Below are 25,138 nucleotides of genomic sequence, written 5' to 3'. Positions count from 1 at the left end.
TACATTTTTCAAAAGCATCAAGGGGATGGCATTTTCTAATCTGAGAATTTAGTGTGAAATAAATCAACAGTGTCATCTAAGCAAGTATTCAATAATTACAAATTACCACAAACATTTAAAATAGAAAATATAGATTTTAATTTCTATAAGTCATGCATAAACCATTTACTTGATTGCATGAAGGGCTTTGAATATATCTAATACATGATACAAATAAATTCAACTGAAAAAAGTTTTACACTAATATTATTTTTTAAATTTATTTTCTTGAAATAGAGATAGAGTTTTGCTATGTTTCCCAGGCTGGCCTCAAACTCTTGGCCTCAAGCACTCCCCCAACACAGGCCTCTCAAAGTGCTGAGATCATAGGCATGAGCTGCCGTCTGGCTTAATATTCTAATGATAATAATATGTTAACCATTATTTTAGTAATAAGTTTCTTTTTATATGTGAAAGAACTTTTTAGGAAAGATTTGTGTTTTTCAGATTTCTTAAAAGTGGTTTACAAATAAGTTTTAACTGATGTCCCTTTTTGTTAGTATGTTTCATACAATAAATGAAATTATTCAAAATCATTCGATGACTTTATAATTAGCTCCATGCTCAAAGTAGTAGGTATTAATCAATGTTTGTTGAAGGACACTGCTGATGATACTGCTCCTCTTTACTCGCATTAAAGAGAAATTCAAAGCATCTTCTTTTTATCTCCATCCCACTTCAACCTCCGAATAATAAGAAGGAGCTCACAGGATAATCAATTTTTTAAAAAATGAAGAAGACACAAGTCAGCCATAATACTAGGAAGTTAACATTTTTCTCTTTCACTGAGTCATTTATTGGGAAATTAGAGCTATAGACTAAGTATGCCCCTTTCTTAGGAAACACCCTAAACTTTGGGAGGCCAGAGAAGCACCCAGGGTAATGAAATCCATGGAATAGGCAAGCATGATCAGGAATGAACTGTGAAGCGTGCCAGAGAATAGGCTACTCAAGCTATCCTCATCTCTAAGCCAAAAAGGCCAAGATATCCTCAAAGCTCGCAAGGCTCCTGTTTAGCTGTCCAAGGTAGGAAAATGACTGAAATTCGGATGGAAGTCTTGGATGTTAATTAGAACAATGGCTTTCCTAGAGTATCTATTGAGGTCATATCTCTAGCCATTTAACATGACTAGCCATGTTAGTTCTTTTAAAAGAAAGAACTAACTTGTATCTTATTGGAAACAGAGTCTTGTTCTGTCACCTAGGCTGGGTGCAGTGGTACAATCATGGCTCCTCATTGTAGCCTAGAACTCCCGGGCTCAATTGATCCTCCCATGTCAGCCTCCCAAGTAGCTGGGACTACAGGTGCACCCTACCACACCTGGCTGATTTTTGTATTTTTTTGTAGAGGTGGGGTTTTGGCATGTTGCCCAGGCTGGTCTCAAACTCCTCAGCTCAAGCAATCCGTTGACCTCAGCCTCCTGAAGTGCCGGGATTACAGACATGAGCCACCATGCCCAGCCTGACATTTCTTTTTCTCACACTCTCTTAGCTCCATAGTTTAATCAAACTCAAGTAAAATTACACATAATGTTGAACTTTCCTGGGAGTTTACCATGTGTCAGGCAGTGCTCTGTGCCCTGAATAATATGCATCCTCTCATTTAATCTCCACAATAACCTTACCAGGTAAATCCCATTATCATCCCTATTTTATGGATGACAAACTGAGGTCTAGGAACTTACTTGACATCAAGCTGTGAGCTGAAATTTAAAATCAGGTCTGTCTAACTCAGCAGTGCAAGCTTTTATCCACAAGATTACTCTTCTGTTCAAATGAAGGACACCTGTAAATAATGACAACAAGCAAACCTCTTCCATCGTCTCTACTAAAGAGCTTTCATACACTTCATCATGGACTTTCTGAGATCTGCATGTTTAAGGGAAAGTGGTAAAGCCTGAAATGAAGTTAACAGCCTGGGCTTTTTAAAAGGAAATTCAAAACAGAATTATTGAGAGAGGAAGACACAGTGTCTAACTGCACAAACATGGTAGGGTTAGTATGCCCCAGAACCATCCAGCAAAAAGTGAGAGCAGCAAGATGATTTAAGAAATAATCAAGATGAAGATATTTTTGTCTGTTCAATAGAATATTCTATCTTGATTGATTCAACCATTTCTTCTCATACGAAAGATATTAGTTAATGGCTTCTCTCAATTACAGTGTATAATATTAAGAAATGAGCAAAAATAAATTCCACATGTCATTTCTTATACTTTAGCAGCTACATTTTTTTCACAACTTTTTGACACTAACAGACGAGAAAGAAGGCCACTTCTGATCAAGAACTAAAGCAGAGTACTGAGTCCATCATCAAGAGATATAAAACACTGAAAAAGACAGCAGCACAGGCTTCCAGAACTCTGAGTAGGAAAGGCCTAGGGAAAAACACATGGGCCAGTAGGTAGCAGATATCAACTTCCAAGGGGCATTGAGGAAAGAAATGAGCAAAAAAGACCCTCATATACTTAGTTTTTAGATATTACAGACTATGAGGAATATTATATGCTAAGAGAAGAAGCAAATGTAGAGGTACAGGTAAAAGATAAAGGAGAAATTGAGTGATCGAACAAAATTACTCTACAGAGTTGAGGGCCTAGCTGATACTATAATACCATGCTTAAATTCTACTCTAAGTAGACTCAATTATCACTTGGAATTACTCCAGCAGTCCTCTATAGTCTGAGTGTTTCAGGGAGGGGGTGGGGAGGGGAGAGATATAGTTTGAAAGACCTACTGTTGGTGACACGTGTACAAGTATGGAAGAGGAAAGGTTAGTTTGCTGCATAGAGAATTACAACAGAACAGAGAAGGAACTAAAGCAAGGAGGGGGGTGATATCCAAGAAGAGAAAAGAAAGAGCAAGGGGTCTAGTAAAATCTAGATTAAAAAATAAATGCATACCAAATCAAAGGCCGAGAAAGCTGAAAGGCTGTCAGGCTGTGATCAGAGACTGAGTTGAGACAGAAGATTATAAGAGACCATTGTAGGACAGGGTTCCTGGAGAGGAAGTGACAGTAAGGACCTCAAACCTGGGTCAACTGAAGAAATGTGACACCAGATTGCCTGGATGGTAGGAGATACAATGGGGACAGCAATGACTAAAACAGGTTGTCAATGCCCTCACTGAACATGGGGACTGGCCACGTGGTCCACAGGAAACAGGAACAAGAGGGGACAGAAACAGGCAGTTTCTGGATCTGTTTTTGGAAACAGATCCAAATAGTGTGTGCCTTAATGCCTGGGACTGTGGCACACAAGGCTGAATGTCTCAGAAGCCGTGTTGAGGAGCTCAGAAAACGGAGTAAGATGCCAACCATCTCTCTGGGTTGTAGTCCTTGGGGCTCAGAACAAGCACACAATGTCATCATCACAGAAACCTGCCCCCCAACACTATATGAGTGGCAAGACCCTCGTCCCAGCCAGCATCCACAGCTATTGACTCTTCTCTCATTTTCCTCACTGTCACTTTCACAGCTTTCAGTATTACCTCCACATGAGTAACTTCCAAGTTTACGTCTCCAACCTTACACTCTCTCCTGTACAGTAGTTCTGAAGCTCTAAGTAGCCTTCAAGGCGTACTTTCCTAGACTACTGTCCATTAATTCACACTCAGATCAAACACTCAAGAAAGCCAGCATCTTTCCCCCAAAACTCTTGCCTCCAGCTTTTCCTATTCTTCCACTAATCCAGATGGAAAACGGGGTGTCATTTTTTAATCATTCCACACTTTCTCATTCACATCTATACAAGTTGTACCAATTATTCCTTTGTGATGCTTCCAAGGCCATCCTTCCTCTTAAACTTCACTACCATCCCCCTAATTCAGGCCCACGTAACTGGCTATGTGTTATTACAAGAGATTCAGAACTCTCTACCTGGTTTCCCTCCTGGCTTCTTTCTACTCTTTCTGCTAATTTAAGATGAATCTTTCTGAAACATTACTTTTCACATGTGAATCCCTATTCATAAACCTCCCATGTCTCCCACGTATTTCCATAATAATAAGAGCCAAACTCTGCACAAACACTGTAAGTCCTTCATAGAAGGCATCTCCTATGTCTCCAAAACCACCTCCTATTATTTCACTACAGGAACCAGACACACCATGATTATTTCAACTCCTCCTATCCCCAGAGATTCAATAGATTTTCAATAATTCATATTTCTGATTATATTTACCTTATCTACTTTCATTACAATGCATAGATTTTAACTAAATGAAGATTTTAATTCATTAAGATTCAAATAACCTGGCATTTGTAAAAATGATTTAGCAAAATTTCCCTAATGGGCTATGAAAGTATAAATTACTTTCACAGTTGCTCACTTTTAATTTATAATTTAAAAGGTGAGGGAACCATTAATAGATGCCTGGAGTTTGGTTGTTAATGAAATTAATTTAGTAAGATTTCAATCCTCAGAGAAGGGAAATCTTGCTGATCACAACTTTCTGTAGTCCATCCTAAGTGGTTCCCTTTTGAAGATGATCATACCTAGAAATGCATTACACATTTGTACATACACACAAAATGTGCAGCTACAGTGGAATACATCCACTGTAAATAAAAATGGATACAACAGAGAATCCCCTGATCTACTGAATAAAGAAAATTTTCCAAGCCTATAAAGCCCTGTGTAGCACTTTTTCCCACGAAACATCAGTTATCTCCAATCCTTAGATTCCTGATTCACGTGGTGTTAAACAGAATTATAACATGCTATCGATGAGGAACTAGGGCTAGAGACGTTAATCAAGATCGCAAATAGCAGAGTCAGAATTGGAGCCAAGGTTTTCTGATTCCAAGTCCAATGCCCTCTCATTCCATACTGTCTCAATAAAAGATTCCAAAGAATAGTAACTGAGAAACTGAATAAAAGACTCCAAGAAACTCTATACAATGAAAAAAAAATAGTAGAAGGGAAATTAGTTCAATTTGAAAAGTGTTAGATTAGCGGTGCCAAAATCCAGGTAAAGACACATACCAGGAAGAGGAAGTACTAACCAGAAGCTTATGAGGGAGGTTGACCCTGGAGATTTTTTTTAAATGAACTTCCAGGAATACACAGGAAGAGAGAATAGAAAGGCAAGGAGTGAGAGGAAAACAGAGCCTTTGGAAATGCCTCTACCACGTTGAGTGTGGGGTGGCACAAGAGAATAAAGGAAAAAGAGGAATGAGCAAGAGAGGCAGAAAGAGAATGTAAGGAGACAATGGCAGTGAGAAAGACGCATGCGAGAAAGAGGAAGTGGGTAACAGTCCAAAATGATTCAGAGGGATGAGGGAGGTTATGACTAAGAAAAACCTATTGGATTTGAAAGAACCAGACACACGCCTCTTGAGAGGCAGAATTTAGTACAGTGATGGGAGAAAGTCAGAACACATGGAGTAGGGGTGATCAGCAAGTGGGAGCCGGGCACATGTTACTCATTCACAAGGACTGACAGAGAAGGGAAGGAGATGGAGAACAGCACTGTAAGCCCTGCTAGCAAGCACCTTGCCCATTTTGCTCATCGCTGTCCCCAGCACCAAGAACAGTTCCTGGCATGTAATAGATACTCAATAATTATTTGTTGGTTGGATGTTGTTGAATTCAATCAATGTTATTTATTTCAACAAATGTTGTTGTTTGGATAAATAAATGAATTAATGAATATAGTACTTGTATTTGAGGGAGTATGAAAGACTACTCTTCATGTTATTACATGTAATTCAGGTCTCAATGCTGGAGTTATACTGTACAAACTAAGATCTGGTTATAAGATAAAAGCTGTGAATGCAGCTCACATCTTCAGACATCCTGTAGGGTGCAGGGTGGAGATCTTGTCTAGAGGTTGAAGTTAATCTTTTTGACAGTTATCTGAATGAAAATGGAATCCTTCAGACCAAACATGAGAACTGGAGGAAAAATCTCTGAGTGTCTGCAGAGTAGAATTCTCTCTCTGCCTTGACCAAGAAGGCAGCAAGAGATTGAAAGGAACTCCTGAGGGGTGGATTGTTAAGAAGAGGCTCTCCACCCAAGACAGGCAGGAACTGAGTTATTAAGAAGTCCAGACAAGTGCTTACAATGCTGTAAAAACCTTTTGCAGCTAGAGGTTTCCTATCTCAGTTTGCTAAGGGTTCTTGTCATTTGTGTTAATTCTTTCAGTTCTGCCTCACACTTAAAGCCTTTTGAAAGGTTTAGTCTGGGCATGAGAATATAAGAGTTCAGCCAGCACTCAGAGTGGGGAGGGTGGCCGAAACCACGGTGGCAGCAGGAGCAGCAACTAGAGTGGAAAGATCCCAAGCATTGGGGATGTGAAATAACCACTAAGACAACTTGAGGTTCAAGGGTTTGTTGTTGTTATCAGATGACACGGTGTTCTCTTACAGGAAATCTAGGAAAGATTTTTTCTTGATTTTCATTTGTTTTTGTTTGGTTTTAATAAAGGCAACTTGAGCAGATATGAGGTAAAGGAGGAAAACTTCTAGACAGCAACAGAAAGAAATTACAGTTACAAGGAATGTATGTGATGTCATTAAGCAAAGCCCTGGAATGAAGGAGGAGTCATGAGTTTCAAAGGCAAGATGGGGAGTTAGTTTTTGCAAAGTGGCATAAAGAAAGATTGAGAGAACAGAAAGAAAGAAGACGCTTCTGAGAAGCTCATCTGGAAATTAGGGAGGAAGTCAGCTGCGGGGCTCATGGAACACAAAAAGTTCATGAAGCTGCATTGGAGAGGCCACCAGAGAGCCCAGTGACTAAGAGGCTTTTGCAAATCTTGAGGGGCTACATTGCTGGAATTTCCAGAAACTCTAGTCAGCACAATTGAATGCTGTCTGCAGCAATACTTGGCAACCTGGAAAGGTTTGTTGCAATCATTGGAGGTGCAGTCCTATGTGTTAGCCAAGCTCAGCTCACCATAATGGATCTACCACATATGGAGTCGTAACAACGGGATAAACTCACACCTCATAGAAGAATCTTCTCACAGTGTTAGAAACAACTCTAAAGGCAGGTTTTAATCAGAAGAGTCATAATTAATCCACCCTGCTTATTTTCCTTCCAATGGAGCCAAGTTGTACTGTTCATACCAAGATCTTCAGGGTGTTCCAGGTAAAAGGAGTCTTGGAAGTCATCCAGTCCAACCTCTCACCTATTATGGCTTTCATTTTTAGAAATCCATGGAAGAAACTATCACTGGGCACTGGTGTACCCAGGCTCCTCTACGTTTCTCAGCCTCCTCTGTAGTACATGTGAGGCTGCATGGCTGAGCTCTGGCTGATGCCACATTGGTGGAAGTTGTATAAGTCACTCCCAGGCCTGACTTTCTCAGATGAAGGAGAAACAGCCAAGCTGCATCACACCAGAGTCTGCTTGAGAGAGAAACATACTTTGACAATGTTAGTCACTACTATTTGTGGATTTGTCTGTTTCATCAGCCAGCATTCATTCATATCAAGCCACTTTTTAATAATCTAGCAACTCAGAGTTGTCAATCACTCTAGAGAAAGGGATGGAGATTATTACCACCCATATACCCAAAAGATTTAAATGGTGGAAGCTGTCACGAGACCCATTGTTACTTTGCAGTAGCACCTCACTTACCTAAAAGTTATTATGTCAGACATAATTTGCAAATCTAAAGCCTCAACTCCGTCAGAAAAAGAGAGTAAGCAGCAAATGCCTTAAAACAACCCAGGCTGAGAGCAAAATAAAGCTTTTGAGCTTCTTTCCCTGGTAAGCTCTTCAGGTTGGATTTCTTTACTCAAGTTATTTCAGAGTAAATATATCAATCTTGGAAATTTGATTATCTCCCATCAAATAGGAAATTGGCCAGGCACGGTGGCTTATGCCTATAATCTCAGCACTTTGGGAGGCTGAGGCAGAGTTGAGCCCAGGAGTTTGAGACCAGCTTGGGCAGCACAGCGAGAACTCATCCCTACAAATTATTTAAAGATTAGCCAGTCATGTTGGCGTGTGCCTGTGCTCACAGCTACTTGGGAGACTGAGGTGGGAGAATCACTTTACCCTGGGAGGTCCAGGCTTCAGTGAACCAGGATCGTGCCACTGTACTCCATCGTGAGCCACAAAGCAAGACCCTCCCACAAATAAAAAAATAAAAAAAGAAACAAATAGGAAATTGAAAGCACAAAAAGGAATGGCCTGAAAAGGGGCAAAACATGCCATTCTGAAAGCGACAGAGAGATCGAGAAAACTATAAAAGGCAACATGCCCAAATCAAAAAGCAGGGTACAGTGCCCCATTTTATAAAGATAATTGGGCCCCACGGCCCCTCAGAGTCCTGAAAGCATCATGGAAGGTGCTCAGCTCACAACTGACACTAATAAAGATGACTTCAGTCTTCATCCAAACTTTGTAAGCTTTGAAGGAAGGTAGGAAAATGTGGAAGTCTCTGGAAATGGTAACTTAAAACTGTCAGTGTTTAAAGACATACACTTTGGTCATTTGAAAGACTGACTTATGAACTACCTTATTCCCTAGGTTGCCTCATAAAGCTGCTTAAAAAATATGAGACATTGCTGGGCATGATGGTTCATGCCTGTAATCCCCGAACTTTGGGAGGCCGAGGTGGGTGGATCACCTGAGGCAAGGAGTTCGGGACCAGCCTGGCAAACATAGTGAAATACCATCTCTACTTAAAAAATACAAAAATTAGCCAGATGTGGTGCCAGGCAGGAGAATCGCTTGAGCCTGGGAAATGGAGGTTGCAGTGAGCCAAAGATTGTGCCACTGCACTCCAGCCTGGATGACAGAGTGAGACCCTGACTATATGTATATATGAGACATTGTCAATTGGAAGACGTCTGACTTAGAGTGGGTGGTTCCTCCTGAACCTGTTTAGGTACGCACATCCAGCATGAAAGAAATCAGGCTTCCATAAGATAAATCAAGATCTAAAAGTCAAGTTGAAAGGACGTTAGAGATCATGCAGCCAAGACCCTGGCAATAAAAGTTAGGTAACTAGAGGGCATACAGTCATCTCACTGTAGAGAGGGAACTACAGCCAGTGTCGTATTTGAGAGCCAGAATATTATCCACATCACAATTTCCTAGGCTTACTCACAACCCTCTACATCCCTTCCCAAGCCTTCAGGTTAGCCCACAGGCCTGATGCACTCACCTGCAGAAAGCAGTGTCCAACTGGAGCATGCTCTGCAAGGGTGGCATTGTACACCTGCCTCCAGAAGATGGGCTCGTTGTCATTCACATCATCCACGGTGATGCTCACCAAGCTGGTGGCAGAGAGCGAGGGCTCTCCGAGGTCCTGGGCCACCACTCTCAGCTCCACCGCCTCCTGGACCTCTCGGTCTAGAGTCCGGAGGGTGCTTATGGCACCACTTTCGGGATCAATGGTGAAAGATGGTCCACACTCTGCGGTGGGCAAAGCCTCTGGATTGCAGGGAGCCGAGAGTTGGACTAGTGTGTAGCGTAGCCAGGCGTGATCGGTGCCTGCCTCGTCGGCATCGGAGGCGCTGACCCACAGGACTACAGTGCCAGGGGCCGCGGCCTCGGACACTGAGGCCTTGTAATGCTGTTGGCTGAAGAGAGGTGGTTGGTCGTTGAGGTCGGCGACCCGGAGTAGCAGCGTCTCCTCGGTGCTCAGCGGCGGGGAGCCCGCATCCGTGGCCACCAGTCGTAACTCGTACAGATCGCGGCTCTCTCTGTCCAGGGGCCCCTCGACGCAAAGGAAAAATACCCCTGGGGGGCCGCCGGGCCGCAACGCAAAGGCTCCCTCTCCGCCTTCCAAGGACAGAGAGATGCTCGCATCTCCAAGACCCACACCAAGCTCCCCCGCGGCCTCGTCTTTCTCCTCCCAGTCACCGTCCGCATCGGACACCGAGAAGCGAGCCACGTAGTCGCCGGGTCGGGCGCCTTCAGAGACGCGGGCGACGCCTTCCTCTGTGAGGAAGAGCACGTGAATGGCTGGCCGGTTGTCATTCACGTCCAGCACGGCGATGGACACGCGCACCGTGGCAACCTCAGGCTCGGCGCCTCCATCGCGGGCCTCCACCACCAGCTGGTGCCAGGCCTGCGCCTCGCGGTCCAGAGGTCTCCGCACTCGCACCACGCCGCTCAGCTCCTCCACGGCGAAGTAGGCCGCGTCGCCCAGGGCCCCGCCGCCGCTCCCAGCCCCGGGCACTTGCCGGGCGCGGACGCTGTAGCGCACGAAACCGTTGGGCCCCAGGTCGCGGTCGGTGGCGCGCACGCGGCAGACTTCCGCGCCCGGCGGGGCGTCCTCGCGCACCGCAGCGCGGTACTCTTCCTGCTCAAAGACCGGCGGGTTGTCGTTTTCGTCCAGCACGCGCAGCTCCACGCGCAGGCTGCCTGTTCGCCGCGGGCGGCCGCCGTCCCATGCGTCGATCTGCAGCCGGTGCGCCGCCGCCTTCTCTCGGTCCAGGCGCCGCAGCAGCACCAGGTCTAGTGGCTCCAGCGGCGACGAGGAGCCTGGCAAAAGCGGTGACGGTAGTGGCCCCGGAGCCCCGTAGCGCAACTCGAAGAACGGGCCTGCGGGGTCCTCGGGAAGGTCGGACGGTAGCACCAGGGTGTATCCCTGAGTGCTGAACAGCCCGGCGTCGGGATCCTGGGCACCTGGCAGGCGGAAGGCGGTCCCCGGCGGGCTGAGCTCGGAGACGTCTAGCTGCAGGGAGTCGAGGGGAAAGCGGGGCGAGTGGTCATTCACGTCGTTGACGCGGATCTCCACCTGCACCACGGCGCCCAGTAGCGTGGCGGCCACGAAGCTGTAGCGGTCCCGCCGCTCGCGGTCCAGGCGCCGCGCAGTGCGGATAATGCCGGTGTCCGGATGCACGTGGAAGTCGTCCAGCAGCGGCGAGTCATCCGAATCCTCCGACAGAAAGAAGCCGCTCCCCTCCTGCTGCGCGGCCGGCAGCCCCGCGCGGATGTCACCGACCAGCGTGTCCGGGGGAAGCCCCTCATCCACGGAAAGGGTGAGGTTGAACAACTGAGCAGACGAGCCCGAGGCCGCCCACAGCCACATGTGCACCAAGAGCCCGAGCAGGGAGCGCTGAGTCCAGGTGCCGCTGCTGCCTGGCAGGCCGCGGGGTGTCTCTCTCCTCACCCGGAGCCGAAGGGGCTTCCCGACGGGAGCCCCCAGCTGCTGACGCCCTTCGCCCATCTTCCGCCCACAAGGGCTCATTTCTCCGCCAGCTCCTGGGAAGGCTCTCCGGTAACTGCCAGCTTGTGGCAGGATTGCAGAAAAGTCCAGGAGCCTCTTAAGTGTCTGAGCCAAAGAAGAAAAGACTTTGTTTGGCAAATAAACCGAGGGACCCAGGAGTTCCCGAGGTTACATCTGCAACTGGTGAAAGCGTCCTCCTCTGCCTGCAGCTCACGCAGACAGGGAAGCTCTAGCTGCCTCTGCCGCGGCAGCCACCTCTTCAGCCCCTGGATTTCTTTAAAAGTGTCTCATCTCTTTTTCTCTCTCCTTTTATTCCTTTTACATCTGTTCCTTGTTCTACTCGGCTGGTTGTTCCCCCCTAGTAAAGTCAGGTGCATTATTTCTTTTGCCAGAAAGGAGGAGATTATTTGAAGGGCGCACACACAAGGAGAGGATGGGGATCTGGCCGGAGGAGGGGGTGGAGAAGGGTGGGGAGGCCGGGAATCAGGGCGCGGGGTGGAGAGAGGGAGGGAGGGAGCGAGGGAAGGAGGGCTGCGGTGGTGTCTGCTGCTCCGGGGGCGGGGCGGTCGCTCCCCGTGGCGTCTCTCCGCGCCGGGGACCGCGGGACTCCGGCTCCGACCCAGCCTCCGCCGACTCCCTTCCCCTCCCCGCCGTGTGACGCTGCGCATACGAGGGCAAACTCCAACCTGCGAGCCGCGGCTCTGCAGCAGGGCGGAAGAAGAGCAAATGCAGAAGCCCTGGGAGACTTGCACCGCGGGGCGGGTGGGGGACCCGCAGGCGGGGCGTCTGCACGGGCTTGGCGTGCCCAGTAGTGATGGGTGATGGGAGCGGCCTCTCTGCGGCCTCGCCCTCCATCCCTTTGACCGTCCCTTAGCAGGCCTGACGCTTGGCCTGGGCTCAGCCGAGAAGGTGGGGGTTATCATCACTTTGGGGTGCCAAACTTGTGTTCTCCATTTGGCGAGAGGGACTCCCGTCCGCAGCGGAATGACAGATGGAGTCAAAGGCCGTTGCACAGCTGGGGCCAGGATGGCTGCGAATGGGAGAAGGCGGAACTTGGAAAAACCTTCCAGAAAACCCGAGAAATCTGTGGCACACATGGTGCAAACCACACTTTATTGTGACGCGCTACTACTCAGCGACGTGTGAGCCTCTTGTCACTACCCTCTGCCACCAGGAATGAGGACAATATATCTGCCTTGAGAACCCTTTATCTGAATTCAGCGCCATCATAACACTTTCAGGGTGTTTGACGATGCTGATTTATGAGCAGAAAGCCCAGGTGGCTGACACCCCCTCAACCCCTCAGCGCTCCACCACCGCCCCTAAGAAAGGAAGTTTGCAAGGGAGATTACTCTACGGTTACCACTTTCAAAACTAGCTTCTGTCTGAGCCGAACGCAAATGCCAATAAATAGCCATAGTCGCAGATTTCCGTTCAATTATCGCTAATAATCGATAGAAACTGATAAATGTCCTCTAATAAAGTATGCCTGAAAAAAGACTCTCTGGGCTCTTAAGAATGGCTGGCCACATTTAGCAAATGGTTTCTGCAATTTTGCATTTGGGCCAGAGGGAAGAATTAATTTCCTAGATACGGTTTCTCTCGTTTAGGGAGGACCAAAAGCCCTGCATAGTGGTTTCTTGCAGCAACAATAAAATGCCTTTTTAATGTGCAATTGAGTTATATATAATTGCTAATCCACAGCCACACTACCTCTGACCAAATAACAATAAAATAATCGACTTTGTAGCAGATATGTTGCCATAAATGGAGACGTTATTAAAATAAATTCAGCTTTCATTCCCCAATGAACTCTCTTTAACCATTAAAGCCATTTGTTACGAGTCTTTAGAGTCTTTTTTATCTTCAGTCACTGCATTCTCACCCTAACTAGTCCCTTCCCTCCACTCTTGCCCCTCTGTAAGTCATTCTTTGTTGTTGTTGCTGTTGTTTTCTGAAGGGATCTCACTCTGTCACCCAGGCTGGAGTGCAGTGGCATAATCGCCACCCACTGCAACCTCTGTCTCCTGGACTCAAGTGATTCTATCACCTCAGCTTCCAGAGTAGCTGGTACTATAGGTCCCCACCACTACACCTCACAAATTTTTACTTTATTTTATTTACTTATTTTATTTATTTTTTTGTAGAGATGAGTTCTCACTATATTGTCCAGACTGGTCTCAAACTCCTGAGGCCAAAGGATCCTCCTGTCTAGGCCTCCCAAAGTACTGAGATCACAGGCCTGAGCCACCAAAACCAGCCTATAAGTAATTCTTGAATGAGCATCTGGATTAATGTTTTTAAAGCTGTCTCAAATCATATTACCTCCTGCTTAGAACCTGAAATGATTCCATTGTACTTTGCTTATGATTCAGACTCCTTCAATCAAGCTTCTTTTAATAGTGCAAGTCCTATCCATGTTTCTGATCTTGCCTCACACCATTACTCTGGAGTCAGCCATCTGCCTTCTTTCTGACCTTGTACCTTTGAATTGTTAGAATTTTCCATGCGTGGGAGTTCTTTTTTCTGCTTTGGAAAGATCTAGCTCTTCCTCATTCAGATCTCAAGTCCAATGCCCTCTGTTAAGAAAGATCTTCCCTGATATCCTACCTCAGATCTCCTAAATCCTATTATATCCTTTCAGTATATTTTATTCACGGCACCTATCAGCATCTGAAACCAGTTTGCTTTTTTTCACTTGTTTATTAGATTATTACAATCTTAAAACCCTCATTCTGCTTTATCTCAGCACCTAGAACAGCACCTAGCATGTAGTGGGTCTCTATTTACTAAATATGTGTTGGACAGATAGTTGGTTGAAACTTTGGGTAGGTGAATGGATTTTTCTGTTAAAGTAGAAGTTTGAAGCCATAACCAAGAATGAATTGGCCATGAGAATCTTTACTGTGATGAATTCTATCTTTGCAATCTTACTCATCTAAATCATTTCATAGGGCTTCTTGAACTTATTTTTCAGCTTCTTCAACTTACTTTGTAAACTATTGTATTAGTCTGTTCTCACATTTCTAAAAAGAGCCTGAGACTGGGTAATTTATAAAGAAAAAAGGCTTAATTGGCTCATCATTCTGCAGGCTGTACAGGAACCATGATGGGATCAGCTTCTGGGGAGGCCTCAGGAAACTTATAATCCCGGAAGAAAGTGAAGGGGAAGCAGACAGGAGGAAGGAAATGAGCAGGAAGGTGCTATACACTTTTAGACGAACACATTTCATGAGATCTCACTCAGTATCATCAGGACAGCTTAGGGAGATGGTGCTAAACCATTCATAAGAAATTGCCTCAGGAGCCAGTCACCTCCCACCAGGTCCCACCTCTAACACTGAGGGTCACCATTCAACATGAGATGTGGGTGGGGAAACAGATCCAAACCATATCAACCATGTTGTTAACAAATATTTACTTGAATCTAGAAATAAAGAAAAAGAAGCATCTTTTCCTGCATCTTTCACTGACACATTCTTTGTAAACAGTGGTTTAGTTTAGAAACAGTGGAAAGCAAATGGAAAATCAAGAACTTCAGGCTTCTATTTTCCCATTAGTTCTAAAGCTTTATATTTCAAGCATGTGCAATTCAAGTCTCCTGTCCATGGCACAATTACCCTTCGTTGAAGGTCCTGAATGTCCTTAATTACAGAATTAAGAATTCAATTTTGTGAAGTAAGAGAAATAAGAGCATTTCTCAGATATGTGAAAAATAATTTTAGATAATTCAGAAGCCAGTAGCCTGCAAGAAATAGGTCAAGGTCTGATCCTTGTAAGGGAAGCATCATAGTGTAGCCAGCCAGAGTTTTAGCTTTAACGTTGGAAATCTCTTATTCTGCTCTATAATGGGGAAGGTTACTTAAATCTTAAGCCTTAGAGTTTCCTCCTTTCTAAATGAGCCTTAAATGAGACAATGTATGTGGACTGGCATATAGAATGCATTTGGTAAATAGTATTTTCTTGCCCTCTTTTGTTTGTGTGATTAAATGTTTTAGGAGTGAATTATTTTGTAATTCTCCATAATATCAAACTCTGATTTCTTATTACCCTGGAATGTGTGAAGAAGGAGGATATAAAATTCCCACTATCTGGCGGGATGCAGTGACTCATACCTGTACTCCCAGCACTTTGAGAGACAAAGGCAGGAGGATTGCTTGAGCCCAGGAAGTCAAAACCAGCCTGGGCAATGTGGCAAGACCCTATGTCTACAAAAAAAAAAAAAAAAAAAAAAAAAAAAAAAAAAAAAAAATTAGCCAGGCACGCTGACACATATCTGTAGTCCCATGTACTCAGGAGGCTGAGCTGCCAGGATGGCTTAAACCCAAGGTGTTTAGCTGTGTTCATGCCACTGCACTCCAGCCTGCATGACAGAGTAAGAGCCCATCTCAAAAAAAAAATTATAAACATAAACTATTATTGGACAAAAAGGCTCAAGGCGCTTCTTTACTTTGTCTTACACAGTTTAGGTAATACAGGAAGACCATGTTCAAAAACATTTTCCCCATACCATAGATAGCCCTCAGCTTTGTAATAGTTAAGCAGTGCAGTTACTAAGTGCTCAAATCAGTGTTCAAAGTGCCCCAAGTCAACCTTTTAGAAAAGGAGTTATAATTATTATCCCCATCTTACAGATGAGGAAACTGAGGTTCAGGAGCATTGCAAGTCATGTAACCAAAGTCACACAGGTAGTAGAATTGAAACCTGAACCCAGTTTTGTTCCAGTGTCCATGGTCTTCATTGGTCATTTATTGACTTCATGATTTTCTTTAATTAGATTGTCTTCTTCTGAATTATTAATGAAGTCGGCACAGTGATATAATGACTTTTGGGAAGACCTGGGAGAACTACAGAAGGAGGAACTTGTGAGCATGTTAGTGGGAGTGGTGGGGAGACACAGGAAGATAGTCACAAGTCAGTACTTGAAAATGCAACAAAAAGAAACCAACTCAGCACTTAAAAAATAGTACTTAAAGGTTTGGGAGGCCGAGGTGGGCAGATCACTCAAGGTCAGGAGTTCGAGGCCAGCCTGACCAACATGGAGAAACCCCATCTCTACTAAAAATACAAAATTAGCCAGGCGTGGTGGCTCATGCCTGTAATCCCAGCTACTCAGGAAGCTGAGGCACGAGAATTGCTTGAACCCAGGAGGCAGAGGTTGCGATGAGCCAAGATCGCACCATTGCACTCCAGCCTGGGCAACAAGAGCGAAACTCCTCCATCTCAAAAAAAAAAAAAAAAAAAAAAAAAAAAAAAAAAAAAAAAAAACACGGTACTTCAAAGCCAGTAAGGAGAATCATGTGACATGGAGGGTTTCTTCCCAACTTCTCACCCAGGGGGATGACCCTCTGAGGGTTAAAAAGGGTACATGACACCAGGGAGCCCCCATGTGAAGCTCCCTTGCCTCACATGCCATTGTTCTGAAAATGTTTCAGCCAAATAGTGTTTGGAGCTTGTGATGGTTAAAGGTGATGTATCATATTGGCCAAGGCTACGCTGCCCACATTGTTTGGTGAAACACTGGCCTAGATGCTGCTGGGAAGGTCATGTCATGTTGGGAAGAACCCTAACTAATATAGAACTTTGTGGAAGTGGAGATAATTTAGTATTTAATATTATAGCTGGTATTTAGAAGTTTTTAAAATCAGAATCTTGGACGTAATAGGGATCTTAATAAGTAATCAAGTACATCTTTCTATCTTAGAATCTAAGCCACCAAAAAGAGATGATAGTCTTTTCCTTTTTTTAAATGTTGGGAACCAATTCCACACATGCCTGTATGATATTCTTAACTCCACAGAATATGATTACATTTTACAGATTATGAATTTCTGATTTGAATATCAACATATAGTTATTTACTTTGTTTTTTTGGGAAGATGAAGAAAAACTGGTCAATAAATTTTTACGCCAACACTTCATCGTATAGTTAAAGGGAACTATAACAAGGCTTACCATTAAACAGGTTTATCATACTATATTAAATCACAGTTTCAGATCTAGTGGAAGCTGGAATGTAAGAATCACATACACCAAAGTTGTCCCTGCTTTTGAAGATTGTGGTATAGGTAGATCTCAGATAGAACCACTGTCTAAGGTAATTCCTGCCTAATTTCCCATTCTCTCTCCTAACTTGCTTATTATCCTTCTCAATACTTGCGAAGGCAGACCAGCTTTTCCCCATTCCCTCCAACAGACTCAGGATGGCCTGAAAAGGCCAATCAAACCTGCTTAACCACATAGCCCCCACAATTTGGCTTTTCTAATTCTGTCTTTGGCACACACCCCATTTTGCCTTTCCTAAAAGCTTTTCCTTAGATGAAATAATCCCAGATCCTCACTTCCCTAACCCTTTAATCATTTTGTTTCTGTTCTCTGAACTCTTTCCAATTTTCCTATATATTGTATCAGATGCAGAAACCAAAACCACACACCATTTTCTAACAGGGTCTATGCATTGCCAAACCTGGGGAGGCCGACTTACTTCTTCAATCAGAAATCAAAGCCAAGTCCAAAAGGTTAACAAGTCGATGTTGGAACAGGTGTGACACCCCTATTCCAATAAAGCAACACTTTCTGAGTTGGTAATTATTCGGTGTGCAAAGATAATCTACTCGTTTTCACACAAAAGAATTTTTAGAATATTCATGTATTTGTAAAACACAGCATGATAGATAAAGCTGGTGAAGAAAAAAGATAAATAGCATTGGATCCTGACCATATTTTTCTAAGTACTATCATTCTTTGTGAGAAGTTAAGGAAGCCGATCTGTTTCCTGGGACAAAATAAAGTTCACTGAAATATATATACATAATATATGTTATAATAATTCAGGCAAGAGAAAGCAAAGGAAATACCCAGGACCCTGCCAATCCCACAAATATTCAGTGAGAAAAACACCTGGATTCTCCCCAAGCCACAGCTGTTTAGTTGGAAAATGCCTGGTTCCCATTGAATCAAGGCAGTCAGGGAAAAGAGCCACATCCGGCCCAGTGTGTCTACTGAGTACAATGCACACACATGAATCCTATTTGATCAAGACACAGTTATTTTGGAAATAAATAGATCCTGCTGGATCCAAGCACAGTTCAAGACTAGCACACGCAGATGGGGTGTACTGAATGCAGATATTATCTATGAGAAACTCCAATACACAGATATTTGGTAAGAAAACTTACGCCACAGGTTTGGGGGCTCTGTTACTATCTCGGTTATTTCTTTCCTGGGACATATGTGGGTTTGGCAATGCTTCTTGATTAAGGTTGCTTGGATCACCAGGATGGGAGTGTGTTAACCCAGATTCTTTAGGTCGGGCAGTGAGTATATGCAAAAAGAAAAGCAAAATTGAGTAAGTCAATCTTGTTTTCCCTTAGTATACAATCAACAGTATAGTAGCATAATCACAATAGGAATGTTGCAGGACTTCCTGAACATATGTGAATTAGGAAAAAACCTTTATCTCTATCATCACAATGTACACTTTCCACATATTCCCATCTTTCCTTTATTGGCATAAACTTCTTTGGTGTCAAATGGACACAATTTCACTACATTTTCCAAATAAATTGTTCAGCAATCCATTATTTTTAAAATACCACTATTGACCCTGAAATTAACCTGAAAATTAGGCAGATATTTCCAGTGAATTAAATAATCATTATACTTATGATTTATCTACTTTAAAGCATACAGACGTTTCTTATAACTCATATAATTTATGAGGAGTGAATCCATGCTTAATCCCTTTAAAGATGTTTTTAGTTTATTATCCAAAATAAACCTGAGGAGAGAAGCTGTGCTTTGAGAAATCACAGACTTCACATCTGAGGGTTCTAGAATCCTGAGGGCTTGGGAGAGTTTCTTCTACCCCATTACTTGCTCCAGAAATCAGGAGAGGTTACAGTGGCAACAGCTTCGTGAATTCAGGTTCTCCTCAGAGCTTTCCTCTGTTGACTGCAAATATCTTATTTCTCATAATTCTTTGTATCTCAGTGCAAAAAAAAAAGGAGAGAAAGAAAAGTAGAGAAAAGATATTACAGAACCTTCCAGCCTCAAAGGATGCATTCAATTAATAAACAGTAATCTTTCAGGAAAGCAAACCTGAATCCCCTGGTCAAGAGTATCCATTCTGACCACCGCACAGTGAGTGTTTTAGCCATCAAACTGACCTCCAGGGTATCTGCAGTCACATGACTGCATGTGCAGGAGCCTCTCTTCAAACGCAGCTTATGTGTTTGCAAATGTATATCTCTATATTTTTTTCTCTGACTTCATGGACTTTTATTCCCAACTCTGTACTTTTTTTTAAAATAAATGTAGCTTCCACATTTTTGCTGTATGCTTTATCTTGAAAATCCTTTTTGAAGGCCTCCAGCCTCTCTTCTCATGCATTTTTATCCCCAGTCGGCCCTGCTTCACCTGTAGGCTTTATTCACTGTTCTTCCTTCTGTTAAGCCCCGGTCTCTTATCCAGGCATAACGAGAAAGCTTAAAAATAGCCATAAAAAAATGTAGTTTAGAAGAGATGCTTTAAAGTTCAAATGATAAAGCCCTTCAGGGGGCACAGATGAATGTTAAATGCTGGGAAGCAAACACCAGTAATCAGAGCTGCAATCGTTCATTTTTGAGCAAGTGCATTGTGCGGCCCAAGAGGGAAAAGGCAGAGCTGTAAAAGGCTGCAAAGTGGCCACAGCTGCCAATCTTTGAACTTTGCAGGTGCCCAGCGTGAATGATTCCAGGAATTCACCCTTCCTTCTGCAAGAATGTCACCAGCAGAAAAGCCATATTCACAAATCGAGGGAACCTGAAGGATTATTCTAGACCTAATCTCCATCGTCATAGTCCCCTGTGGTAGGCAGAATAATTCCTCCTCCCCCACACCCACAAAGATGTCTGTGTCATTGAACCTATAAATACATTACTCTATTGACAAAACAGACTTTGCAGATGGGATTAAGTTATGGAATTTTAGATGGAGAGATTGTCTAGGTGGACCCATTGTAATCCCAGGGGGCCTTAGAAGGGAAAAGGGGAGGCAGGAAAGTCACAGTCGGAGTAGGAGATGGGACAAGAGGTTGGAATGAAGGAGCCATGAGCCAAAGAACTCAGGCAGTCTCACAAAGCTGGCAAAGGAAAGGAATTAGATTCTCCCCAGAGCATCCAGAAGGAACACAGTTCTGGCAACACGTTGATTTTGGCCCAGTGAGACCCGTGTGGGACTTCTAATCTACAGAACTGTAAGATAATACATTTGTGTTGTTTTAAGCCACAAAATTTGTGATAATTTGTTACAGCAGCCACAGGAAACTAATACACCCCTTGGCAGTGCCGAAGCCAGTTTTTCCCCTTCCCCGAACTCTCTGAAATAAATACTCACATTTCCAGTGCCATTGTTCCCTCTCAAACATTTATGTTCTCATTGAAAAGAAGACTGAAATTATCACAGCATCGGTTTTTGCCTCCAGCCAACAAGATCTCAAGGGATCAGTTACTGCTGGAAATGTGGGCAGAGTCCTTTCAGAGAAAGTGTCTCTCAACAATATCAAGAGGAAGTTTTTCCTTGATTTAAATGCATCATTTGAAGTTTTGTCTTTGTAAAAATGGTTTTAGGAAAAAAACCTGTTCACAAAATAACCTTTGTGTTTAAAAGGCTAATGATTCCCTATGTAATTAATATACAATCAAGATTGTTAAAACTTTAACTAGTTGTGATTTAGGAGAAACATTGAGTTAGCCATAATTTATCAGGGGGAGAGAATAGAGTCTTTGCGAAAGAGAGAGTCAAGGACACAAAGGTTCGTTTTAAATCAAAGGTCTTGACCCAACAACTAGAAAATGGGGTTCTGGTTATACTGTGGAGAGAAATAAATCCTGACTGGAAACAAATCTAAGTGCTATATAATGGGCCATGAAATCTGTTCAATGGGAGTCACTGGCTCCAGAGGTGGGAACCTGCTAGTGTGTACACAAAGAATCTGTTTCTTTTCATCTCCTCATACTCAAATGGAAATGTGATGCTTTCCAAACTTTTCTGACTCACCGTAAGTAATATATTTTACATCACAGGCCACATACACACCTATACAATGTAATGGAAACAATAGTTTCATGACATCTTACTTACCCTTCCAATGTGAGCTATATTCTGATATTTCCTAATTCTTATTGCCATTTTTCATTAGTGTTCATTCATTCATTTATTTTTCATTTTTAAAGTGCTACTCAGGATCAACTAAGTGGTCATGACTAGGAGTTTGAAAACATAGCTTCAGTAGTACTATTTATCACAAAAGTAGGTATTTTCTTTTGGTGTTAGTAGTAACAATTATTCATTATCCCCTAGAAACTTCAAAAGGAATGATAGCTTGAAACTGACTATCTTTGAAGTCTTTCTAATTCTTTAATTACATAGTTTTTCATCAAAAGGAATATTATTTTATTTTATCTAAAGTTTTTTAATAAAATAAAGCAATGACTAATAACTTGGAACCTTGTCTCCAAAAAGTTTGTTTAATTTAAAAAAATGTTTTTTTCTAAGATAATTCTGATTCTGTTTTGCTCTTCAATGATTGATGCTAAACCCTAAACATGTCTTTCTAATCAAAATCAGGAATTATTGAAATTTTTGCCATACCTTTTTTTTGTCACATTGGCATTAGTGTTTCTGAATTTTGCTTTCAGGAGTTGGGGAACTAGAATCACTCATAAGGGATAAAGCATTTTGAGTCACTTCCAGAGAGTGTTTTGATTTATGCTCTACCCAATATTGCCTTGAAATTCACCTCCTCTTCTCATCACTAATATTGCTGAAGGTAGGTGAAGTGTCCTAAGACTCGCAGAGAAACTGCTCACTTTCACTTTGTTTTTAACAATTATGCTGCACAACACACTTCTCAGATTCTTGCCTGTAAAATAAAAGTGACACTAAACTCTCAGAGCTGAAGAATAGCTAATAAACTGTTCTAACCCTTCAGAGGTGCAGAACAATAGCACTCACTCATCAGTTTGCTGAGAGGTGACAGATTCCAATTTCCTATTTTCCAGAAACTCTCTCCTCATTACCAAGCAAAACTGGACCGGTTAACTTGCCCAAGATCTATAGCTTGCTGCAGTGATCTCATCAGTCTGTGTCCCTGATGGGAACTCAAGCAGGTGGTGCGGAGAGCAGTGAGCTGACATATGGAGACATATTGCCTAAATAGACTGATCTACCAGGCCAACTAATTTTCCTTCTGAGAAGAGCAATTATTTTAAATTGCCGTATATCAAAATGACTTTGTTCTTGCCACTAAAATATAATGTCAATAAACTATAATGTAAATGAGTACCTCCTGCTACTTTGATTCTTTAAAATTAAAGATTAAAAAAAAAATGAGAAGAAGCGGAGCCTACACTTCATTTAGAATTAAGACAGGGTCACAATTCAAGGCTTTACAACATTAAGCTGGGGTGTGTAACTCACACTATTTTAGAAGCCTTTTGACCGTATCACAAAACTACTCTGTAACTTTGTTTTTAAATCATATTAATTCTGTTGAAAAGTTTTCTTTTGTGTGAAAGAACATGGTCTCCTATAGGAAGTGATAGATACCAAAAGAAGGACGCTGGAAAGTAGATGTTGGATACAATAGAGATTTAGAAAAACTCACCTGCCCAACCTGTCTAGGACCAGAACTTAGGCTGGTTCAATCAAATACTCCTTATGAAAGAAACGCGTTTAGAATTCCAAATAAGGGTTTTGAAGGAAAATTTTTAATATCTATATTTAGATTTAGCAGCCCTAAAGGGAAATAGGGTGTTGATTTATGCAACTGAGGGAAATTATGAGCAGCTGGAACATTAAGGGCACATTGTCAGAGGGAGCTTTCATTGCCAATTTGGACTGAAGTTCCAGAACCATCCATAGCCATGATTTAAACACATAAGATCTTAGAAGCCCCAGTCTAGTTAATTTTAGCATGTGTAATATCCAATCCTTGTATTATTTGATTGATGGAGCCATTAAAGATACAGCAGTTAAAGGTAGACACAGAGCATAGTTAAATTTTATTACATTTTACAGTTTTTTCTTTAGAGATAACTATTTTTAAACTTATGATGAGTGATTTTTAAAATAAGATACATCTTAACAGAAGGACTGAGTAAAAATAAAGTCTGAAAATCTTTTTATTAATTCTAGAGAGTTTGACTCTCAAACTATAAAGCTGTTCCCCTGGTAAAGTATCTAAATACATACAAGCCTCCTCATGTGGGCTGAGCTTGCAACACAGACATAAAACAATAAGAATAATGTCTCAGGGTAGACAAAGATATAATTATCTTCTATATTGTTGCATGAATAAATCACTGCATAATAAATTGTCTAAACCCCTTTTTCTTCAAATTTGGTTAAAAATCATTTTCCCCACTTCTTGCAAAGAGCTTCTAAATAATACATCCATTCCTGATGTCTCTGTTTTCTCCCAGAAGTCTCCAAATCAAGATAAGCAGTTTAAACCATTGGATTCATTCAGTTATCTTTGAGGGTTTTCTCTAACATTACTCTTCATTCGTCTGGTCTGGACAAACAAGTTACCTGGCATTATGGCGGACCCTATCATTCTCCCTACACAAGCGGAAGATTGTTTGGGGTACATTAGACTACCACAAGGGGGAGTGAGAGCCAAATATTTTCGGTTGGGATTTCAGAAGGAAACCATCCTGACATGTGAAGCATTTGGATTAGGAATTCAAGGAAGCAGTCCGGGTGCGGTGGCTGATGCCTGTAATCCCAGCACTTTGAGAGGCAAAGGTGGGCGGATGACCTGAGGTCAGGAGTTTGAGACCAGCCTGAACAACATGAAGAAGCCCCATCTCTATTTAGAAAAAAAAAAAAAAAAAGAAGAAGAAGAAGAATTCAAGGAAGAATCTGGTAGGACAAGTTCCAAGATCCCTTCCCTGGAAGAACCCAGATCTAGTAAGGAAGTAGGTAACAAAAATTAACTACATTACAAGACGAATAATGCCATGAGAATAAAGACTTATGGAACTCAGAAGAAAGCTTCACTTTCATTCATATCCAATCTGCCAACAGAGTTCATTGCTTCAACTGTCTCTTAGCAACATGCCTTAATATTCTTGGCACCTACTTCGTCCAAAGTGTTATCCCCTTCCACAGCCTCCCCGTTCTCCACATCCTTTTGGATTAATCCAAACAAGTTTTTCCTTTTGTTTGGCCTTCCTGGAGATGCTACCTGCTCCTGTGGGTAATTCTACTCTCCTTCTGTGTCTCACAGCTGATGATCTTCCTGCTACAGCACTCATCACTTTCTAAAATTAACATCTTGGTTGGGGTACCTGCTTATTGTCTGCCTTGTCTCTAAAATGCATGATTCCTGTCGAATTTATTCCCTTCTCTGTCCTCAGTGCCTACAACAGCACTGACCGAATTTATAAATTCATGCAAACTGAAACCATTTTAAATCTGTAAGTTCTGATACCAATTGGGTCTCCACTGCTGTTCAACAAACCTTTAGTTAACAAATTCCTTTCCTTGAGTTATAAGAATCTCCTTCACCCCTGCTACAAATTCACTTCAGCAAACGATCTGGTCCTCCACACCCCAATGGCAACCCCCATAAGGACCTCACGCGTGAAGGATATTTAGGGTACTGTCTGGCCTGTCTCATACTTAGCATTTCTGCTGCATTAGGCAAGGTTTCTCAGTCCCTCTTTTAAATGCTTCTCCTGTGGCTTACACAAAAACCAGTCTCTCTTGGTTTTCATTCCTCGGACCTCCTGGATCAAAATCTCCATAGACAATACCCAAGTGTGTGTGTGTGTGTGTGTGTGTGTGAGTGTGTGTGTGTGTGTGTGTTTTGAGACAGAATGAGTCTTGCTATGTTGCCCAGGCTGGAGTGCAGTGGCACAATCACGGTTCATTTCAGCCTTGACCTGCTGGGCTTAAGTGATCCTCCCACCTCAGCCTC

At 42.8% G+C, this 25,138-nt stretch overlaps 1 protein-coding gene across 1 annotated transcript in view; it reads right to left on the bottom strand.

Annotated features, from left to right (window-relative positions):
- Positions 1 to 11,654, bottom strand: part of DCHS2 (dachsous cadherin-related 2) — a 264,576-nt gene extending 252,922 nt beyond the window's left edge. Inside the window, exon 1 of the mRNA XM_039479120.2 lies at positions 9,160 to 11,654. Within this exon, the coding sequence (XP_039335054.1) occupies positions 9,160 to 11,193 (2,034 nt within the window). The 5' untranslated portion in view covers positions 11,194 to 11,654. The remainder of the gene's footprint in view (positions 1 to 9,159) is intronic.
- Between the last annotated feature and the right edge of the window lie 13,484 nt (positions 11,655 to 25,138).

This window comes from Saimiri boliviensis, chromosome 3 (genome assembly GCF_048565385.1).
Source record: "Saimiri boliviensis isolate mSaiBol1 chromosome 3, mSaiBol1.pri, whole genome shotgun sequence".
Classification (NCBI taxonomy): Eukaryota; Metazoa; Chordata; class Mammalia; order Primates; family Cebidae; genus Saimiri; species Saimiri boliviensis.
Note: the sequence above shows the minus strand (reverse complement) of the source record. Positions and strands in the feature narration are given on the sequence as shown.